The sequence below is a fragment of the Gymnoscopelus microlampas genome (genome assembly GCF_963454915.1).
Source record: "Gymnoscopelus microlampas genome assembly, chromosome: 22".
In the NCBI taxonomy this organism is placed as follows: domain Eukaryota; kingdom Metazoa; phylum Chordata; class Actinopteri; order Myctophiformes; family Myctophidae; genus Gymnoscopelus; species Gymnoscopelus microlampas.
Genome location: NC_139959.1, coordinates 17,593,813 through 17,614,478, shown reverse-complemented (window position 1 = coordinate 17,614,478; position 20,666 = coordinate 17,593,813). Strand labels below are relative to the sequence as shown.

General features: G+C 42.1%; 1 protein-coding gene across 3 annotated transcripts in view; it reads left to right on the top strand.

Annotated features, from left to right (window-relative positions):
- The window catches only part of pld1b (phospholipase D1b), a 67,003-nt gene that overhangs the window by 30,859 nt on the left and 15,478 nt on the right, over positions 1 to 20,666 (top strand). For 2 of the 3 annotated variants that reach the window (XM_084048063.1, XM_084048064.1), the window contains exons 4-15: positions 1,411 to 1,553; positions 3,724 to 3,835; positions 4,127 to 4,192; positions 5,329 to 5,387; positions 7,121 to 7,213; positions 7,313 to 7,465; positions 7,876 to 8,025; positions 10,128 to 10,211; positions 11,495 to 11,576; positions 12,317 to 12,427; positions 13,283 to 13,468; positions 15,207 to 15,420. In XM_084048063.1, coding sequence (XP_083904189.1) covers positions 1,411 to 1,553; positions 3,724 to 3,835; positions 4,127 to 4,192; positions 5,329 to 5,387; positions 7,121 to 7,213; positions 7,313 to 7,465; positions 7,876 to 8,025; positions 10,128 to 10,211; positions 11,495 to 11,576; positions 12,317 to 12,427; positions 13,283 to 13,468; positions 15,207 to 15,420 — 1,453 coding nt within the window. The remainder of the gene's footprint in view (positions 1 to 1,410; positions 1,554 to 3,723; positions 3,836 to 4,126; positions 4,193 to 5,328; positions 5,388 to 7,120; positions 7,214 to 7,312; positions 7,466 to 7,875; positions 8,026 to 10,127; positions 10,212 to 11,494; positions 11,577 to 12,316; positions 12,428 to 13,282; positions 13,469 to 15,206; positions 15,421 to 20,666) is intronic. The other variant, XM_084048065.1, reaches the window with a different exon arrangement.

Sequence of the window (20,666 nt, the reverse complement as noted above, 5' to 3'; positions counted from 1 at the left end):
ACACACACACACACACACCTCCGCCCATGATCGCTTCAACATCGCCACACAGAGGAGTGTCAGCAAAGTAGACACAAGTCAAGTTCAGTCAGATGAATCCCATGTATTGCAATGAAACTGCATTATATTTGGCAGTGTAGCTTCAGAACAATCTGCATAAACATTACAAACCCCCCGAAACCAGAGCCTAAAGATACAGTTATTACATGGACATATGAACTCCTCATGGGGTTGAAACTAAACATACTCAGAAATGAAAAGAACATGACGTAGTACATAATATGAAACCGTATTGAATGACATGCTTACATAGTGAAGACCTAAATGCTACTACAGGAGGAGGCTGGGGAGGTGGAGGGAGTTTGTTCATTGACATGCTGTCTTTGTGGTAGCAGCGACAGATGTCCTAATAATTGTACCACGAGCAAGCACTTGTGTTAACTGGAAGAAACCTCAAACAGAACCTAGTTCTAAGTGGGCAGCCTGCCTTGACTGGTTAGGTTGAGAAAGTTGGGGGGGCACAGAGATGTACAGCAAACAATAAAAACAACTATAATAACTGTCCCCAACCATAGTCCATGGAAACTCCTGATCCGCAGTATGTAATCATGATGCATGGAGGTCTGTGAGATGAGAGTGCACACAAAAGCTCCAGGGAAGAAGTCAAGTCAGGACATATCGAGAGGGACAGGAGTAGCCTGCCATTGCCAGACTGATCACCTGGGATCACTCGCACGATCCTCCACAATATCGCGGAGAAACGTGTGAGCGATCCCACGCAGGGGCGTCACAGGGGGGGTGTAAGTGGGACTGAGTTACTAGCCCCCCCCCCCCAAAAAAAACAACATTTTTTTGGGGTCTTTTTTAAAGAAAACAAATCTTAGGGGGGCCCACAGTGAATCTTTTTCCCCAGGGCCCAGAATTTGGTGCTACGCCCCTGATCCCACGTGATCAGTCTGGCAATGCCAGGGTAGGACAGGAGGAGAGAGGAGCTCAGTGAATCAGAGGAATCCCCATGTAGTCTATAGCAGTCTAACTAGGGTCTAGACTCTAGTCAAGCCTGAGCCAACCCTGTAAAGACAGACCGTACACAAACACGTCGGCTGCTTCTGTGTGTTTATGTCAGGGCTGACACAGACGTGCATGTTATTTTAATGATGAAAGTTGTACATTACCTCGCCACATTTATTTTTCTTATTCTGCATTTGTTAATGTTATGGATCAACCCGGGAACCTTCCGATTCCTAAGCATGCGCTCAACCCCCTTAGCCATTTGCCTCATGTATTAGTTAATGACTACCTATTAAATGTTATATATTCTAGGTTAATGACTAACTTGGTCATTAATAATACATATTTGAATATTATACTTATTAACACCTTGTTCCTATTCCACCTTGTCATGTGCAGTCGCTGCCAGCAGTGTTTAAAATAGAGATGAGACACGGAGAGTTCACCTGGATGGTGAAGAGAAAGGAGAAGCACTTCCTGGAACTCCACAGAGAGCTGAGGACCTACAAGACCTTCATGAGGATACCACTGCCCTCAAGAAGGTGTGCACGCGCACACACACACACACACACACACACACACACACACACACACACACACACACACACACACACACACACACACACACACACACACACACACACACACACACACACACACACACACACACACACACACACACACACACACACACACACACACACACACACACACACACACAGGAGATGGATCAGACACAATATCCGCAATCTTACACTTTGTCTTTCCTCAGCCCCTGATATCAAAACACATTCTGGCATAGCTATCGAGTGGCGCAGTGGTTAAGTACCTGCCCTCCACTGCGGTTATGGGTTAAAATCCACCGTGGTGCATCCGGCTTTGTCCAGCGTCTATACGAACACAATTGGCCAGTGTTCGGGGAAGGGAAGCTGGGCGGGGTCCCAGCTTCCCTACAACACAGTACACAAGCAGTGATAACACAGTACACAAGCAGTGACAACACAGTATACAAGTGTGTGGGGAGGATTCAATTGGCATAACGACTAAATTGGGTAACCCCCCCCCCCCCAAAAAAACACACAACAACAACACGTTCTGGCTTAAAGTTATCCGGCAGGGTGCTCCAATGAACACAATTGGCTGTGTTAACGGTTGAGAAGCTGGCAGAGGAGGATCATCGTTGGCGCTGCACTTTCGACTCCTACAAGAACTAGGTCCGATACCGTGTTCCTCTCTGCATGCGTTTCGCCCTCCCATTGAAACTCCCATTGACACTTCCAGGTGAAAAGAAGCGGCTGGCGACTTTGTGTGTATTGGAGGCTAGTCTACACCCTCCCACATGACCAGCTGCAGGAGTTAGCAGGGATATGGACAACATATGTGGGGAAATCTTGGAAACTACTAAATTGGGGGAAAAATTATACAAATATAATTTGTTGTTATCCGGCAGTACGCCATGGACATATTTCTCTGCTTATCTGTCACAATTGTTATTATTCCCTTCATATCTGCAAGGCCACCATTCCAAAGTACCGAGGTCCCAAATGGCAACACGTCATGTTTGAAATAACATTAAAAGAAAAAACGGTAGATATGATGAAGTACTGTCACAAGGTTCTCAGCATAACATATCCTAAAATATATTAGCATGATTGTTTTCATTCCCATACCTGAGAGGGATGGTCCAGTTCGCTGTTTGCTCCCAACTGTGTTGGAATTGCTAGTAGGTTGTCTAACAGCTACTGTAGGCCAGCAGCCGATGGAGTATGATAAGGTTAAGGATACTTAAGCTATTTTAAAGGGGGAGATCGTGCTCAGCTAAAATACAATTTGAATGGTGTTGTATTCGTGTTTTATTTAACACAGAGTTGATCACAACATGCACACCTAATTACTGACATAATGTATGCCTAATTTATGCTCATTCGCATGATGGAGTTGCGCATTTTCACATGCTACAAAGTATGAATCAGCCTTTATTGAGCTATTGATAGCTGAATATTGGCATGGAAGTCCACTCCGTTATTAGACTCTATAGCCCCTTTCCTACTTGTTACATTGGTGCATCTCTTTATACTTGGAGCACACTAAGAAGTTGAACCTTTATATTCCCTATTCCTCTGTTTTGAAAATGTGACAGCTGTCATGATGACTTGCCAATAAGGACCTAAGTTGGGAATTATACGCCTCTCATACAGAGCGAGGCTCACGTGTGCATGCTCCCCTGCTCATGCGCTGGCCACCGCATGAATCTTTCACATGTAAAAACCACAGCCATACGTGACATTTGACAAGCACTCTTCATAGTGAGCTCATGTGGGAATTCACAGCGCTGTAGCAATAACGTGATGTCATAATGTCATCTGCTTTGTTGCATTTTAATGGTCAAATAAAAGGGAAACGCGACTATCTTGAAGTACCATGATTTATCCACATGAACCCTAGCATCCCCATTCTGGAGGTCAACGTGTTGCATTGCGACGCGTTGAGAGCTCGTAAATTGGCTATTTTCACCAAAGAGATTTGCTGTAGAGGGGAAAAATGAGGGGGGCCTAGTATAGACCCTTGGTTGACCCCGGCAAAAGAAGTGTATAGGCTTTAAGTGGTTAAAACAGGGAAGAGTAACAGGAATTCATTATTCTTCTGATTCATATCTTGTTTCTTTGTGGTTTTGGTCTCTCTCTCTCTCTCTCTCTCTCTCTCTCTCTCCAGTCACACGGTGAGGCGGCAGAGCGTGCGGAGGAGCGAGGTTCGCCAGATGCCCAACCTTCCCAGAGGCGGAGGGGACGAGCTGGAGAGGGAGGATCAGGTCTCCAGCAGGAGGGTACGCCATTTGCCGTCTCGCATGTCAATCAGCGGCCTGTCATTGGTGACGCTGACGAGCTACACTCTTCCTTTTTTTTTAAGGATTATATTTAACATAATTTCTGCTTTTTGTGAGGCAGTAAATCAGATACAGTCGGGAAGCAGCCATAGAGAGAGGGGGGTGTCATACAACACGGTTCACGAGCTGGATTCGAACCCATAACCAATTGCACTTGGGTTCTGTGCCTGCGAGGTACCAGTACAAACATTTATAGTTAATTTGTGCTTCTGACCTGAATGTGTGTTTCAGAAACAACTAGAGGACTACCTGAACAAGCTGCTGAAGATGTCTATGTACAGGAACTACCATGGCACGGTAAGGACAACCCACACAGAACTACAAGCTCAGTATGCTTTTAATCCATTAAGACCGGAAACGCATCTGTGTCATTGTAACAGAGAGGACCTCTGTTACAAATGTTGCGCATATATTGTGAACCCAAGTTGATTTAATTGCACAAAGTATTAGCACTTTAGTAATTTGCACAGCGTATTTTGCACAGTCATTATTTTATTGTTGAATACATTGATTTGTTCCCTGATGACTGAGATGGCCACTCAGCCAACGAGTTCCACCTGGGGAGAAAGTGTTGACAATCATGATGGGCAAGTGTAATGTGTGGTATAGGTGCAATGGAGACTCGGTGCAATATGGTTGAGGTGCAATATACGTTTTATTGTTAAGGTCTGATTGAATACCTAACAATTGCCTGTGTGTTTCAGCATGATTGGGCTGGACCATATTAGGATAGCTGGGGGGCTTATGATGTGCTGGTGTGAGTGGTAAATGATGTTGTAGTGTGAAGGAATTGGTGTTTAACTGGTGTAGTTCATGAGAATACTTGTGTTTTAAGGCTATTTATGTACATGTATTTATGTTTAGTTAGATATTTATAATGTCTTAGAACACCCCTGTGAATGCTGCAGTAATGGTCTAGTCCAGACTGATTAGCTTCAGCTGGGTATAAAACGCAGCTGCCATTTCACTAGAGCAGGGCAGACTGTGAGAAGCTACACACCACCAGGATTGAGTGATTCAGCTAAATGTCTTGGTATGTTTTGATCTGTGTAGGTGAAATAAATACACCTTCGGGTTACACCCTACAAGTGCCTCTGTACATCCTTCCAGCTGCTAAGACGGTCCTCTTCACAGTCATTTTAAGATTTTCTTTGGCTATTCAAAAATAGCAGATATTCAAGCTCATAGCAGCACGAGCTTGTAGATCTGCGACATGAAACGTTTTTGCAAATCTTTGAATATGTTTTTTAACACAAATCTTTGCCTCTGGGGATTCTACAAATGTCTCCTAAATCCGTTTCATCTGTTAATCTGTTTCATGTCAAAGACCCCCAAAATGATATGTATTTGTCTGTGGACCCCCATCTCAAAATATTTTCTGGTGACGACAACAATCATAAAATTGTCTCCAAATCTTTCCCCTCTCTTTTAAGATGGAGTTTATTGATGTCAGTCAACTTTCCTTCGTTCATGACCTTGGACCAAAAGGCTTGTAAGAACATATCTAGATATTCATAATTGTTTGTATGTATGTACGGTATGTATGTATGTATGTCCCCTTAAAAGTAGATCAATCACAGCGCACAGCACATGACATCACAAAACAACAGAAATGTTACCTCTAATTTATACTTGGTTGTGCAGTTGTGTCACATGCCTAAAACAGATCTATTATCTCATTCTGCTTTTATTGGCATGCAACTAAGTATAAGGGCACGGTATCAGTACCTGGTGTAGTTGGCTGTGGCGGAGAACAGATACAGACACCACGTTAACAAACTGCACACCTTGTAACTTTGCCATCGATGGCACAAGATTGGACATGGAGACCATGCTGTTATTAGACTCCATTTTCCATTCCTGAGTATTTTTCTATATTGAGACAGGGAAGCTTAATGACTATTATTTAAAGCTTAGTTTAAAAGATAGAATCCACACACTGACCTATGGTTCAGACTTCTTTATTAACAAAAAAGACAACGTTTCAATCAATGTTGGCTCTTAGTCAGGTCAATTATCAATCAAAGCATTTCAGGTTTTTGTTATCACATAGGCGTAGAGGGAGACAAGACAGAGAAGGTAGAGTAGAAATGAATGAATACGTAACCCAGTAGAAGCCATTAGTTGGAGAATTTAACTTTTCTGTGTTAATTTCCACGTCTTCGCAGGCCTTTGTGTGCATTCTGTTTTTATGGTGCTTTTTTCAATCTTATATTGGTTGGAGGCCCCCCTCCAATATAGTAAGCCCATTCAACTTAAAACCCCATGTTAGACTCATTGGAAACACATGTTCTGGTGACTGATAGTGTGCTTATAATGAATGGGAATATATATGTAAATGTTTTGCTTAGTTATTTTATTATGTTCATGTAAGATAATGTTGCATCAAGGAGTCCTTGTAAGTCTGTGGCCATGCATGAATTAACTAAATGAAAAACAAAGGTCTCCCCATTCATTAGAAGGTCATCAGAAGCAGGGACGTGTGTTTTCAATGAGTCTAAAAGAGTTTGAAGTTGCATGGGCTTATAGATTTTTCTCCTTGCTCTCCTGCCCACCCACTGTCTCCTTTTCTTTTCTCTTTCTGAAAACAACAAAACCGATTGAGCCTGGCACAAAAACTAATCTCAACCACTTCTTTACACCTGTAAACCTGTGATGTGACAATAAAGTTGATTCTGAGTAGAATGTGAAAATGACCCCAGAAGTGTTTCAAAGTGAAATTCCCCTTTAAGCGTTTAGCCTTGTTTGGCTGTGTAACGCGCCCTGGCAGGTTGAACCAACACTCCTGTGTGTGGTGATGGTTAATTATAAACCATATGATCGTCTTTCCTTGTTCTCCTTTCCTCTCACCACTCTCATTCCTTATTGTTCAAAAGGAACATGACCCATTTAACTGCCAAAAAACGAATAATATTTCCTTATCACATCAAAGACACAGGGAAAATGATAAGGTTAATCTTGCAACTGAAAACAGGAATTACAGGAATTCCTACACTGTTTCCCTTTCAGCTTTCCTACTGTCTGTCTCTCCTACACTGTTTCCCTTTCAGCTTTCCTTACTGCCAGTCTCTCCTAACACTGTCTCCCTCTCAGCTGTCTGTCTCAATTAAGAAAATGTACAAAGGGAAGTGGAACACCTTATCCCATTGTTGAGAACAAAAGAAACAAGGAAATATTACTGACAAAAACTCTCTCTCTCCCCCCCTCTCCCTCTCCCTCCCTCAGGGAAGGTATGGTACTGAAGCGATCAGGAGGCCACAGGATTCCAGGGCTGAACTGCTGTGGTCACAGTAAGATGTGTTACCGCTGGTCTAAACGGTGAGACCTTGTACTGAAGAATAAGTAGAAAAAGTTGAAAAAGCATTATTACCCTCTGTGTAAACTCATTCCTGTGTGTGTGTGTGCGCGCGCATGCAGTTGGCTGGTGATTAAGGACTCGTTCCTCCTCTACATGAAGCCAGACTCGGGCGCCATCTCCTTCGTCATGCTGGTGGACAAAGAGTTCTGCATCAAAATGGATTCCAAAGACACCGAGACCAAACATGGCGTCCGTATAGACACCTTGTCCAGGTCAGAGACCACAACTCTCAGCCTTCTACTGCTCCTCATTTTAGTGTAGGATGGAAGGAGGCCGCCCCAGTGGCTCGTCTGGTAGAGAGCCTACCATTAAGGCTCGGTCCTTGTGCAGCCGGCCGGGCATTTGAGTCTAACTTGAGACTCTTTGCTGCAAGTCCTGTCTCTCTCTCACTGTAACCGTTGTAACATGAAAACTGTAACATGAAAATGCAAAAACAAGTGTAGGATGGAAGGAAAACAGAAAAAGAAAACTTGGAAAGCAAAGCTACTAAGTTTAGAAGCTGGTTCTTTGTGGTACCAAGTACTTTAAGTGGCTTACAGAAAGAAGAGACATCATTAGAAAGTAAAGAATCTCCTCGAAATGCTCGATTCATAATTAACAATGCATTTGTGTGTGTGTGCAGGTCTCTGGTGTTGAAGTGCAGCAGCTACAGACATGCCCGCTGGTGGGGTCAGTCCATCGAGGGCTTCGTCCAGAAACACGGCTCTGCCTTCCTTAAAGACCATCGCTTTGGATCATTCGCCAGGCAGGAGGAGAACATCCCCGCCAAGTGGTAAAAATGATCATAATAATAAGGATAATAATAAGAACAATCACCATGGTGACTAGGGGTTTGAATCCTCCACGGGGCCTCCGGTTTCATGGACGGATTATAGACCGGGCCAATGGGGTCAGTGCCCAGGGACCCTTCACTAGGGCAGCCTTGGGCCATGAGGCTCAATGACAATTTACTAAAATGTTTATAGGTTTACGCTCAAATACGTAGCCCCCCTGTCTTGTGTGCCTGCCTTACAACTAGAGTACTGTGCGTGCACAAATATTAATATTTACTGCACTCATTCAGCTTTAATACAGTACCTCATAATGCATCATAGTTGGCATCAAAATACTTGGATTGGCTGAGGTTTGCTATGGCCCCCAAAACCGCACCCTAAATATTATAGTTATTTTAGATCATTGTACAACCCACTTTTGGACCCCAACCCCATGGTTAAGAAACACTGTACTAGCCCCTCACACACACGCACGCACGCACGCACGCACGCGCGCGCGCAGCAAATGTTTCTTTTTCTCTTCGTAGAGCTTTGGGTCACTTTCAGTTGGGCCAGGTTTGGGTCATGTTTGGTAGGCACCAATCTGGGAACCCATTCGACAAAAAGAAAATGGGGCAAAAACATATTTGGGGGGGGGGGGGCAACACCTCCTTTTTTTATGTAGAAACAGGAACTCTGTTTGGCCCCTCCCCTTTCTTAGTCCACTCCCCCCGGGTGCTTCTGTGTTTATTACTACTTTACAACAACACTATCTGTCTTGAGAATCTGTCTCGAGAGATTAGGTAGGGCCAGGTTTGGGTCATGTTGGGTAGGTTCAGGTTGGGTCATGCTCTGTAGGGTGTGTGTGTCTCGCTGGAGTAACCTGACACAGAGGGAAAGTAACACTGGTCTGTGCATCACCTGTCATCCTACTGGGGCAACACTATACTGTACACTCTGAAACACTCACTGTCAGTGGTGGAAGAAGTACTCAGATATTTTACTTAAGTAAAAGTAGCAATACCGCAATGTAGAAATACTCTGTTACAAGTAAAAGGCCTGTGTTCAAAATGTTACTTGAGTAAAAGTAAAAAGTATTGGCATCAAATATATACTTAAAGTATCAAAAGTAACAGTACTAAAATGTTTGAAAATAGCAGATCTACAAGATCACAACACGTCGCTTCGCGACGCGTTGTGAATTTGTAGATCAGCTATTTTCAAATAGCCTATGTATAAAATAGCTGATCTATAAGGGTTAACAAAGTTGTTTTTTAACCTTTGTATAAGGGTTCTACAAAGGTTAAAAAAAGATCATAAGGTGTCGCTTCACGACACGTTGTGAACTTGTAGATCAGCTATTTTCAAATAGCTTATGTATAAAATAGCTGATCTATAAGATCATAGCGCGTCGCTTAGCGACACGTTGGGAACTTGCAGATCAGCTATTTTCAAATAGCTTATGTATAAAATTGGGCTAAAGTGGTTAATGTATGTTTTATAATATAATAATTTATACCTGCAAAGTAACTAGTAACTTAAGTTTTCAAATAATTGTAGTGGAGTAAAAGTACAATATTTGCCTCTGAGATGTAGTGGAGTAGAAGTAAAAGTACTGAAGTACTGAACTTTACACCACTGCTCACTGTGTGTGTGTGTGTGTGTGTGTGTGTGTGTCCAATTGTAAGTACAGTAGGAAATAGACATTGTGAAAACCCACAATGAAGGCTCACAACGCTTGTAGATCATTTTTGGCGGTAGGGTTAAAAATAGCAAAAAATTGGGATCCTAAAATGTTGAGTCCTCACAAGTATAGGAATACAAATGCATGTCTGTGTGTATGAGAGAGATAAAGAGGTCTGCAATGGCATAATGGAACAATAGTTTTTAATAATGTTGTTTGTGCTAGATTTACGTAGATACATCTTTTAAGATAAACGTTCTGAAACCCAATATTTTTTTATTTCGTTTTCTAAACACTGCTCTGCACAGCTCCAAATCCTCCATAATGTTTCCCAATTTATTGATTCTTCAAAATTGCTTATCGCCCCATCACAGTTTTGTGTCAGGTAAATAATATGTGTGTGTGTGTGTGTGTGTGTGTGTGTGCGTGCGCTTGCAGGTATGTGAATGGTAAATCATTCATGGAGGATGTAGCTGATGCACTTGATCACGCCAAAGAAGAGATCTTCATCACAGACTGGTGGTGAGTGTGAAACTTCTTATTTCCATATTTCAACTTTTTCGTAAATAAATGCCGTATTTCTTCATGCAACAGCTCATAGATTAGCGATTGTTGAAGGTTTTGGAAAGTGAAATTGGTTAAGAGTGTCTGTGGGCTTTATAAATATTGAACCAATGAAATGTATTAACAAGAGCCTGTGACTAAATAATAAAAATGTTGGATCAATTAGAACACAGGTTTTTCACCCAACACCAACGCTATACAGCATATGAGATTCTCCATCACATTCACTATACAGCAACTACAGTATCATCTATAATGGTCAGCCATTGTTTGTAGTCTTGTGTATCAGTCTTGAGACCGTTCTTGGTCTCCTCCATACTGTATGTCCCAGGTAAAAAACTAGCATCCCAGAAGGATTGCATTTTCATATAGCTCCAAAAAATGTGTTTGTTCTGGGATTCATGCGTTTGTTCGGTACACAATTGACACAATCCTACACCGTAATTATCTGAAGTCCTCATCCAAAATGATTTGATCAACAATAATATATTGTGCGCTGGCTTTCACAACATTATGCAATGATTTGTGTGTGTGTAAGTAAGTAAGTAAGTCTTGCCAAGCCATGTGGCCATAGGGCAGGAGCTCATCTCCTTTTTCTGTAGCGTGAGGCAGCTTGATGTACAAGTACATCCCCTGGACATGATGTACAAGTACACCCCCTGGACATGACACTAGTATGCCACAGGGACTTACCCCCAATCCAACCCTTGATGCTTAGTGCCAAGCAGGGAAGCTTAAAGTCTTTATGACCCAGCCAGGGAATCGAACCCCGACCTCCCAACTCAGGACGAACACTCTAACCACAAGGCCACTGAGCTGAGGTGTGTGTGTGTGGTGTTCAGTAAGTGCATTGGGCAGTCATTTCTAGGGCTGTTTTTCTGGTCTAGTAGATCAGTTACAAACTGACACTGAAACTACTGTTACACACATATGCGCGCACGCACGCACACATATATACACATTTACACACATACACACACATACACACATACACACACACGCCACTACAACCACATGCATTTGCCTGTGTGTGTGTGCTTTGACAATCTAATCAATGCAAATGGATGCAAGTGTGCATGTCTGGCTCTGTTTTTTTGTGTGTGTGGCTGGATGCGCACCTGTGTGTGAGAGGGATCTCAGCTAATTTATATACTGCACAACTGTATATTGATTGTGACTGTGAGTATACTATATTCCGTGCGTGTGTGTGTGTGTGTGTGTGTGTGCACGTTTTCTCACAGGCTAAGCCCAGAGATCTTCCTGAAAAGGCCCGTTGTCGAGGGCAACCGCTGGCGTCTGGACTGTCTTCTGAAGCGTAAAGCGGTGAGCCGTAAAACCCTCTTATCATTGGTTTGTTTAGAGGCTGAATTAATAACATGGCCTGACTCTGAATCAATTTGATTCAGGTATATTTACTGTAAACCTACTGCACGCACATAAATACAAAATACATCTTAGCATTGTACAACAATTCAATTCAAAGTAAAACATTTCAATAAAACAGTCATAATAATAATAATTTGTATAAATAAATGAATGTGTAAACAGAGCAGTGTTACATTACAGCTTAGGAAACCTAGCTTACAAAACCATAATATTGTGCATTTGCTGTAAGAAATGGTAATGTAGGAAAGGTCAGCTTGGATAAACTTTTTTTTCCCATTGCTTTAGGACAAATAGCTGCACATTTTTCAAATGTGTTTAAAGGTAGTTGCTCTATTTGTATGTACAGTAGTGCTATGTACTGAGATCACACTCTGTGCAGGAATAAACATATGATTAGAAGTCTTTAAGGTTATATACCATTGGCCATCCTACTCCTGTCAGAACAGCTCACAAATCTTGCTGCCGTGTTTGAACATTGTTCTCCAAATACTCACTGTACAGTTAGTTACTACACAGGCTTACAGTGCACTGTTCATGTGCACTGTTATGCATCTCTACTGTAGCTATTGTTCCTGCCTTTAACATGTTCTGCCTGCACAAAACGAGCAGTCCACAGAGCAAACGGTAAATGCAACACTGAGTACAATAATAATAACATGATCATGTTTTTTACACAGCAACAAGGCGTGCGCATCTTCGTGATGCTCTACAAGGAGGTGGAGTTAGCACTAGGAATCAACTCTGGATACAGCAAGAGAACATTACACCAGCTACACCCTAACGTCAAGGTGTGTGTTATTAATAATAACTATTTATATAGCACTTTTCTAAACAGGAGTTACAAAGTGCTTCGCATAAATTCACACATTAAAATAGCAAAAAATAAAACAGAGTTATAAGGGGATGCTAATAAAATGGTGACGGATAAAAAAGAACTAATACAAAATTGAACATTATTCTGTTTGCCAGGCATGCTCAACTCACTGAGCTTGGGTCAATGCCGGGTGCAGATTGCAACATGAGCATCAAATGAACATCTTCTGAGTGCTTATGTTCCTTTGATGTTCATACTGTAGTATTCTGTTTATAAATGTTTCTGAGAAGCTCTGTTTCATAATATTGTGGCTGTGTAATGGTGTATGACTGAAATGTGTGTACATGTGTATGTGTTTAAAGTGTTTGAACTGTGTATGAATGTGAAGGCCTATTGTATGTGTGTATTAGAATGATGTGTACTGTATACTAATAAAAAGCAGAATGAATAAACTGATTTTCAATTAACAAATGTCTCTCTCTCTATACACCTCGGGAAGAGGGGAGGCTCTTCTGTCAATAGAAGCTTCATCAACATATCCACTCGCTAAATGTAAATTCACCGGACAGTCACCGCGTCCATTCACATTCGGACTTAAGTCAAAGGTCCTGCCAGTCTGTTGCATGTCCGATCCTACTGAGCAGAGCTGGAATGTTGCGTTCATACATACAGTAACTCTGTTTAAAGTCTGGAAAACTTCCATAATACAGTGCATGTGTGAAAGTGAGTTACTATGCTTTAAAAAAATGGTATAGTTAAAAAGAAATATTTGTATTATTTGTATTCTTGTTCATTTATTCAAGGTATTTTAATGTAATTAAAATTGCAGGTCATGCGTCACCCTGACCACGTGTCCTCGTCCGTCTATCTCTGGGCGCATCATGAGAAGATCATTGTCATCGACCAATCGGTGGGCTTCGTGGGCGGGATCGACCTGGCCTACGGTCGCTGGGACGACAGGGAGCATCGGCTGATTGACGTCGGGAGCGTGACTCGCTCAGTGGCCCTAGAGCAGGTCTCTTACACACACACACACACACACACACACACACACACACACGTTTGTATTGCTATACTTGTGAGAACATACACATTTTAGGACTGTTTTGAAAATAGCCGAAAAATAGCCTCACAGCACGTTGTGCTGCGACATGTGAGCTCATAGATCAGCTATTTTTTAAGTATAAAATAGGGAAAACTCTAACCCCAACCCCTACCTATAAATGCCTAATCCTAAGCATAACCACAACCTGAAACTTTTCTTAATTGTAAACCTAACCACCCCCCCCCCCCCCCAAAAAAAAACAACAACATAAAACAACTATTTCTCTTGTGACACGATGTCTATTTCTCAGATTCCACTATATTTTGGGGACATTTGGTCCTCAAAAGCATAGTAATACTAGTGCACACACACACACACACACACCAAGTTGAACCGATTGACACTGGTAGAGTCACCTAATCACGGTCCAATGTGTGTTGCGGAAGAGGATATCTATACCGTCTTATCGGCCTTAGCTTATCTACTTGTTTCTCCACCTACCCTACTTAACCACTTAAGCCCTGGAAAATAGATGATCTACAAGTTGACCGGTGATTCCCCAAGCCGTAAAATAGACAATCTACAAGTTTGCGACGCGTGGTGAACTTGTAGATCAGCTGTCTTCACCGAATTTTACCCCCCGGAATAGGGCTACTAGGTTAATGTGGTTTTGAGCCGTTTCTCTGTATCTCACTGTTTCTTTCTCTGCGTCTGCCTCTCACTGCACTCACACTGGCAGCTACAATAAGCTACAGGCTACCATTCATTTTCAATGGAAACCAGTGACGGGAAGATACAAAGCTATAGGCTACCATTCATTTTCAATGGAAGCCAGCGACAGGAATATACAAAGCTACAGGCTACCATTCATTTTCAATGGAAGCCAGTGACATGAAGATAGGAAGCGACGCCCGATGTTTGTAGCTGCTACAAAATTTACAAAGCTACAGTCCAAGCTGAGGTGGATTCAACTAAAGCTACAAAACGGTGTTGTTTAATTATTTCCACACACCTTCTCTTGCCAAACAATTCCCCCTTGTAATGGGGGAAAACTATGATGATGCTTGACATCATCGAGCATGTTGATCAACACTTCAACAGCGACTCAGCGACAGATACTGTATGCTGCGTCGCTTTGTAGCTTTTTATCTTTTGTAGCTGCCAGTGTGAACACACACAGCATCTCAATTTCTGTGTGTGTGTGTGGATGTATCTCTCTCTCTGTATGTATGTACATCAGGGGTCTTCAACAGGGGATGCGGGAGTTGCCTCCTCAGAGTTGCTACAGGGGGTCCGCCAAATCTTTGTGTGATAGGAACCTATTTTTTACATTAACCAATTGAGCCCTAGCATCCCTATTCTGAGGAGAACTTTAGCCAAAAATAGCTGATAAAAAAAAACAAGCCCACAGTGGCGTTGTGAGCTTGTAGATCGGCTATTTTTGTCAAAGAGCCAAAGGTCAGGTTTACAAGTATTGAGGGTTTAAGTTGTTAAATGTCTGATGCCAGTGCTGTCAAACAAGTCTATGAAGCTATCTATGAAATCTCAGAAAAAGTTTAATCTGCAACATCATTTTATACAATATGTAGTGGGGATCCCTACTTCATCTCTCTCTCAGCTAAGGGGTCGTGGCCTGAAAAGACCCCTGATGTACATGTAGCGAGTGACAGTCACAGAGAAGAGTAATAATGAAGGGTGTCTGATCCAGCAGGGTGAAGCCTCGTCCTCCAACATGGCCGCCGCTCCCTCCAACGGATCGGCGGTTGCCCAGAGCAATGGAAAGGCCGTCTCCACGGCGACGGACTCGGTGGACCAGCCCAGGTTGAAAGGTCAGGGAAGGACGAGGAGGAAGTTCAGCATCAAGAGACACCTGCAGAAACACGGCCTGGCACCTGCTGACAACACTGACGGCGCTGCAGAGAGTGAGTGTATAATGTACTGTACACACACACACACACACACACACACACACACACACATCTCTACTCTAACTAACTGTTATTTGTGTATTTGTTTAATTTGACTGGAATGTTGCAACATTTTTTAATGTTAATTTGTCATTTTGTATTCATTTTAATTTTAATTTTATAGTTTTTTTACTTTAATTTATGTTTTGTATTGTATTTGGCCCATTCATGTGTCTCTAATGGGGATCCTTTAATAAACATAAACATAAACACACACACGCGCGCACACGCACACACGCACGCACGCACACACGCACACACACACACACATAATGGGTAATGGACCATTGCTAACCTCTTGTTTGCTTATCGCTCAGTGTTTCACCAACTGAGATCATATACAGTATATGTGCACCCTATAGAGAAACTCACGTGTTGGCAAACTCTGCGCACCTTTGTAAACGTCTCTGTTTGCTGAACACTGATCATCGTTAGCTGGGTAAACATCATTAATCTCTGGCAGACAGATATCCCGAGAGAAAGGCTGGCCCTCCCTGCTGCCAAGTACAGTATATGTTTTATTGGTAAGTCCAATCATTGCACGATGCACAAAAAATGCATACAAAACATACAAGAATAGTGCAAATTCTCTCATCTGAGACACAAGGTTATTATAATATTTTTCATTAGTTTTTATTTCGTTTTTTTATACTTTTTGTTTACATTTCGGTTTAGTTTTGATTAGTTTTTTTTTATGGTTTTGCTGGTTTTGTTTAGTTGAAATGTTTTGGATAAGGGTTAGTTTTAGTTCATTTTGTCATTAGTTTTAGTGTTATTTTCAGTTTTGTATTATGTGGTAGTCAGGGCAGACGTTCAAAAGGCTTAGAAAAATAGAAAATATCTGGTCGATGATTTCTGCCAATTTTTGACAACAGGGCTTAAAACTGGCACAGCTAAAATATTTTAATACAAGATTTCATATGCAAAAAATACACATTTTATGTACAGTATGAATATATTGACAAAGACAAAAACTAAGGACATTTTCTCTATGATTTTAGTCATAGTTTGTTTTTTGTAAGCACACAAAACAGTATTAGTTAATTATCATTTTTATTTAAGTTAATTGTAGTTTTCATTATTTTCTTAGTTTTAGTTATAATAACCCTAGTGAGAGAACACACTTACACAAAGGATACAGATTGGCTGGATGTGAAGTGTGGTTAAAGGGATAGTTCACTCAAAACATGAACTTTTTTTCTATCAATTAGTCACCCCATGGAGACTTGAATTCATGGATGGGTGACTAATCGATAGGAAAAAAGTCATTTTGGGGGTGAACTATCCCTAAGGTATACTAGTTTAAATGTATGAATGTATACTCTGTTTAGGTTGGTCCAGCAGCACCACCAGCCAACACAATGTCGTACCCATTAGGCTGGAAGTGCTGAAAATGACCCATGACCAGTCTCAGACTGGTGAGTCCAGGCTGCTGATTGGGCGATGGGGCCTCGATGTTGCTCTGTTGTCAGACTCCATGCATGCTTTGCGGTGGTTTTGACCTCTTTTTGGCTCGTTGCAACGTGACACCCTGTGTGACCTTTATATGACCTCTGTGAACCCAGAAGGTGAAAGGTCAAGTTGTGTCTAGGGGTGCAACAGTTAATCGAACTAATCAAAATACCAGAAATAGACGATCTACAGTACAAGCTCACGATTAGATTGGCTGTTTTGTTGTACGCTGAAGTATGAAATAGGGCTGAAGTGTTTATTCTGACTAATCAGTTCAGTCTTATTATAAATAAAACTATAGTTTTTCACATTGATGCACAATCAACGTGCCAATTATGCTATTTTAAAATTGTGATGTGGGCGTCACAAACGGATGTCACATTTGTGGGCAAACTATGACATCCCGATGATTTGATTGGCCGAATTGGGTAAAACGTAACATCTGTTACTTGGTGAAACAAATGTTATAAAAGTGACATCTGGATTTGATTGGCCAAACTTTGCGGGACATAGTGCTCTCTGCGCTACTGGATTTTCTAGTAAATCTAGAAAATGTAATAATAAAACATCTAGCCTAATAATAAAAATCTAGTAATAACAAAATGAGCTCCTTGAGTATTTGGAAAATGGATAAAGTAAAAGATGGAATAATTGCTAATAAAATAATCGATAGTTGCAGCCCTAGTTGTGTCAACTGGCCCGTCTGCCTGCAAACATATGAGTGTGTCTCTTTTCTGCATAATCTACTGGTGGATTATATGATTTGGACTGATTCATGCATTCACAGTCATCACTCTGCGTGTTCTGTTGAATTGCACAGGCGTGACCTGCATTAGTCCTGCATGTTTTAAAAAACTCCCATCTTGTCCAAAACAACAACAACTTTTTGTTTCCATGGTCATAACAACAGCATGGCAAATTCCTGGAATTGCCAAAATTACCTGGGGTTAATCTGTGCAGAAATATGTGGATGATATACTTGGATACATTGTTGTGTATGTAAGAATCCGATCAGAACTGTAGTCCAACCAAGAGTGTCTGGCTTTCTGTTTAAAGGGATATTGGGTCATTTTATCGTCTACTCAGGCTTTTGTGAGCCCCCCAGACCGTTTTTAAGTTGCTTGATTCAGTCTTTAGATATTTGATATTAATTTTATCAGACACGCCCCCTTCCTATACAAACCCATTATAACTTCAAACTCCATTTTTAACATGTTAGATTCATCAGAAACACCCGTCCTTGGTTCTGGTGACTCACCCTGCCATCCTAATACGCGAGGGGGCCATGTTTTTTCGATAACTTTTTTCATTTATTTATTTTTTAAATTAAAAATAAATAAATTATAAAATAAATGAAAAAAGTAATCGAAAAAACACGGCCCCCCGTACGGGTAATGAGGCTATCACCGGGTGGATTGCTGTGAAACTTTAATAGTCCTATGATTTTTCAAATGTTAGTAAAAACGGTTGGAATCGCTGGCAGTGGCTTGACACTTTTCTGAAAAACTGGCAGTTAAAGAGTTAACAGAGGTTAAAAGGCAATCTTAGGGGGCGTCCGCTGGCCTAGCGGTCCAGGCGCATACCACATGCTGGTAATCCAGTTTGACAGCGCGTCGTGGGTTCGACTCCCGATTCCGACGGCCTTTACTGTATGTCATCCCCCCATCTCTCTCCCCATTTCCTGTCAGCCTACTATCCTATAAATAAAGGCAGAAAAAGCCCAAAAAATATATTTAAAAAAAAAAGGCAATCTTAGGGGTGCCATGCCATTAGTCCTTATGCCCATTTTTCCGAAGTACCATTGGTCCGACAGCCCCCATTACAATTAACCATATCCTCACACTAACCTAACATTTGTCGGACTAGTGGAATATTGGCATATTGGGCTAATGGGCAGCCCCCCTCCTTAGGGCATTGTCTGGTGAGAGTGTGATCTGGAGTATCTCTGGGTAAGAAGCTCTGGTGAGGACATCTCTTCAGATTCTTATTGCAGTATAAATGCGTCCTCAATCCTCCTAGTGACGTAATTCTTCTTTTCAGACTCATTTCCAGATAAAGCACCCAATCCTTTGTAACAGAGGTTTAAATGAAATTGTTTATACAATGTATGTCATAATTGTACATTCATAGTGGTAATATTGAAACTTATTGTTGGGATAGTCACTCTTAACTTTTTTTGTATTGAAATCATTTCAAGTAAATTGAAATTGAAGTTTGTTTTAGCTTTTTACCCCCTTTTCTCCCCAATTAAGTCGTTATTATGCCAATTAATTCCCTCCCGACCCACATGTGTGTGTTGTCCCTGCTGTTGCTCCTCACCAACCAGTGAGGACGGGAGGACGTAGAGCCTTTGTCCTACTCCTACCGGCCAACAGTCCCTGCTGTCAGGTGCTGCCCCAGCCCGTAGGAATACGTGTAGTGACAAATATCACCCTCCCCGGCCGGCTTCCCTCCCCTGGACACGGGCCAATTGTTCGTATATAGATGCTCACAAAAGCCGGATGCACCGCGGTGGATTCGAACCCACAGCCTCCGTGGTGGTGTGCAGGCATTATAGTTTAATTAAACTACTCCTCTTTTGGCTGGGGACCCACTGGAACCCCATCATGGACCCCTGGGGGTCCCCGGGCCCCACTTTGAAAACCACTGGTCAAAACGATACACTTGTTTCTGCAAGCTTTACTTTGATTTGTTCAGAAACACTACAGTTGACATTGTAACGCTTGTGACACTCCAGTCAGTTGAGCCTCTGGTGGCTCAAGCAGTTCCTGTGATAACCACATCGTATACTCCGTGGTTTGAATTCCGGCACAGGACGCGTGTCACCTCACCTAGGCTGACACCTCCCCCTTCCCCCTTGTAGGGTGATAAAATCTGTGAAACCTCTTACATGTGATGCAACCTGATTACAAAATCAGTTGGCATCAGTTGAAAAGGAGGAAGAAAGAACGTTATGGTGAAGGTTTGGTTCAGGTTTTATCATCTCTATTTTAGGATGTTTATTGTTGCTTCCAAAGACCACAGAGGGCCCTGCTGTTTTTCACAATCTACTGTAACTTGTAATCAAGGTCCTTCACCGCACGCACGCACGCACACCGACACACCGACACACACACACACCGACACACACACACACACACCGACACACACACACACACACACACACACACACACACACACACACACACACACACACACACACACACACACACACACACACACACACACACACACACACACTATATTTATAGACATACACCAACAGGAGTTCTGGAGAGTAGGCTCCAGAGGGGTGTGTTTGTGTGCACACGTGTGTGAGTGTGGGAAGGGGGTTTATAAAGATCATATAACACGCTATTACATATAATCAAGCACTGCTGTTGAGGGGACCCTGGAACAACCACCCAACCCCATAAGATTAGCAGGGCAGGCTGGGCCCCTACTCATCAGCACCATGCCCTGTATCTGTAACCTTTACTGCTGTGCTGTCTCTGGCGCCTGAATTCCCGCCCCCCCCCCCGGAGATCAATAATGTGTTGGCTGTCTTGTTTTTGAGATAATTGAACAGATTGCATTCTGTTGCTGTTTTTGAAACGTATGCTGTTTTTGATCCTACTGTATGTAAAGCACTTTGTAAGCTCTCTCTGTGAGAAGTGCTTTATAAATAAAATGTCCTTACTACTTACTACTGGCCAGTAGCTCTGACGTCATGAAGCTCTATGTTGGAGAAACTGGTCTTACAGCACCTT